At 35.7% G+C, this 2,644-nt stretch overlaps 1 protein-coding gene across 1 annotated transcript in view; it reads right to left on the reverse strand.

The window, feature by feature from the left end:
* Positions 1-2,644, reverse strand: part of LOC107707293 (FH1/FH2 domain-containing protein 1) — a 6,847-nt gene that overhangs the window by 3,069 nt on the left and 1,134 nt on the right. The window contains exons 2-3 of the mRNA XM_016511279.1: positions 2,023-2,163; positions 1,669-1,851 (exon numbers count right to left, since the gene is read on the reverse strand). Coding sequence (XP_016366765.1) covers positions 1,669-1,851; positions 2,023-2,163 — 324 coding nt within the window. The remainder of the gene's footprint in view (positions 1-1,668; positions 1,852-2,022; positions 2,164-2,644) is intronic.

The following is a 2,644-nucleotide window of genomic DNA, read 5'->3' on the forward strand; positions in this document are numbered from 1 at the left end:
AGAGCTGTCAGTCAATAAATTGGAAAAAAAAAGTTACTTGCGTTACTTATTTGAAAAAGTAACTCAGATATTTTCTTGTAAATTAAAAAGTAATGCGTTACTTTTCTAGTTACTTGAAAAAAGTAATCTGATTACGTAACTCGCGTTACTTGTAATGCGTTACCCCCAACACTGCAAATAACCAGACATGACAGAAAACATGAGCATAAAAGTCCTGCGATAAACCTAACGGAAACATGAATGAGATGATATAAATTCATACCAATTAGCCACAGTAAAATTTGGTGTTGAATTTACTTTAAAACAATTATCTTTCAGAAATTGCTAGTAAATTTCAAGAAACGTTAAGTAACATTGAATTCATTGTAACATTTTTAAGTAGAAAGACTGGTGTAGTATTTTCTTGTAAAATATACTCTGAAAAACTTAAAAATCGCCAGAACATAAAATAGTTACAAGTGTGTTGGATAGTTAATAATGAATAATTTTGAAGTTGAGAATATTTTTTTTCCACCTGAAAACAAACCATGATGTTCGAGACTAGGGGTACGTTTACTTGACAACAATGTACAAAAATGGAAAAATTTTATTTTGCGTTTTTGAAAGGTTTCGCGTACAGACGACGTCAAAACAATCCCCATTCACACAGATCTGCGAAAACGACTAAAAATGCTGTATTATGCATGCCAGTACGGTGACGCTTTGCTGCCACACACATATAATTTTTTCCACTCAATTATGTAGTAATATCGAGATCTTATGTAGTTTTTATGACATCTTTTCTCGTAATAACGAGATGTTTTCTCATTAAAACGACATAATTTTCTCGTTAAAACGGCAGACATCTTTTTCTCGTTAAAACGACATCTTTTCTCGTAATAACGAGATGTTTTCTCGTTAAAATGACAGATTTTTTTCTCGTAATAACGACATGTCATAAAAATTATATGTTGTTTCCTGTTATAGAAGATATGGTTACATTATGTGAGTGAGCTAAGCGATTGTCCGCGCTGCTGTCGCCACAGTCCGGCGATAAACAAGGATCTGCATTTTAATGTTATTGTTTTTATTGTAGCGGCATGTTTATTAGGATTAATCTCCAATCTGTATAATGCTGTCCAATAATTGCACTCTGGTCTTGGAATATTTCTTTATTTGAATGACATGATACCGCTACAATAAAAACAATAACATTAAAATACATTTAAAACAGTGTATTTCTATTATCCACTTCAGCAGCGTGCAGATCCTCGTTTATCGCCGGACTGTGGCGACAGCAGCGCGGACAATCGCTTAGCTCGCTCACATAATGTAACCATATCTTCTATAACGGGAAACAACATATCATTTTTATGACATAATATGTCGTTATTACGAAAACAAAAGATGTCGTTTTAATGACATAACATCTCGTTATTACGAGAAAAGTTGTCGTTTTAACGAGATAATTATGTCGTTTTAACAAGAAAAGATGTCGTTTTAACGACATATCTCGTTATCTCGTTATTAGCAATGCGTCACCGTATGCCAGACCTGTAGTTGGCGATGTCAGTTTGTTACTATACGGTTATATAAATTGCTGTAAAAGTTTCAGGTCAGTTTCAGCACTGCCGTGAGTTTGCACTGACAAACACTCTAACTGTAAGAAATGTAAGTCCTCTCTCTCACTCTCTCCAGTGTGTCATGGTCCAGAGTGAAGGCCCAGAGCTGCAGTCTGGTGCTCAGATGAGGAACATTCCCCAGGGTCAGGAGACATTGCTCTGCGGGGCCCAGAGGGGACCGTGGGGCCTGAGCTTTTGCCTCCTTTATCAGATTCAGCTCGTCTTCAGTGGGAACCAACATCTGCAACCTCTGAGCCACAGGAAAGAGGAACATGTCAGTGAACTCTCATGCTTTCATAGCAGACTGCCTCGTGTCACTGTTGCTGTAATCTGTCATGTGCATTAGTGAAGAGTTTTAGTCATGCGTGTAGATTTTAAACTCATGTTGACTTTAAAGTGAACAGCGCTGTAGGGAACACACCTGGATGTCTTCTCTGTTTAGTACAGTGTTGTCCATGCTGTATATTGCAGGAGGAAGCAGGTGAACCAGTGGCAGACTGCTCAGAGCTATAGTAATGATGTTACTGCGCTTCACACCCAAAACAGACACACGCGGCTGCTTCTGCGGCACAGAAGAACAGAGAAAGAGATGTGGAGCACAAATGCTGAAAACTTTAATACTTGTTAGAGGTAAATATTCACCTCATCCAGCGTTCTTTTGTTTACTGTTTTATAAAGTATACTATATTGTGGAAGCCCATATCTGCCACATAAGAAAAAATAAAATGATGCTTTGGTAAGTTATACTATAATTATGACTTTAAAAGTCAAAATTATGACAAAGTCATACTTATGACTTTAAATATGACATGTCGTAATTATGACTTTAAAAGTCTAAATTATTACATGTTTAGTCAAAATTTTGACAAACTAGTGTCATAATTATTTGAAGTCATAATTTCGACTTTTTATATCATAATCATGACTAGTGTCATAATGTCAACTTTTAATTTAGACTTTTATCTCATAATTTTGGCTTTTTATCTCATAAATCGGACTTTTGAAGTCATAATTATGCCTTGCCATAGCACGATATTTTTTTA

The sequence above is a fragment of the Sinocyclocheilus rhinocerous genome, unplaced genomic scaffold, assembly GCF_001515625.1.
Source record: "Sinocyclocheilus rhinocerous isolate Xijiao unplaced genomic scaffold, SAMN03320098_v1.1 scaffold114, whole genome shotgun sequence".
Lineage (NCBI taxonomy): Eukaryota > Metazoa > Chordata > Actinopteri > Cypriniformes > Cyprinidae > Sinocyclocheilus > Sinocyclocheilus rhinocerous.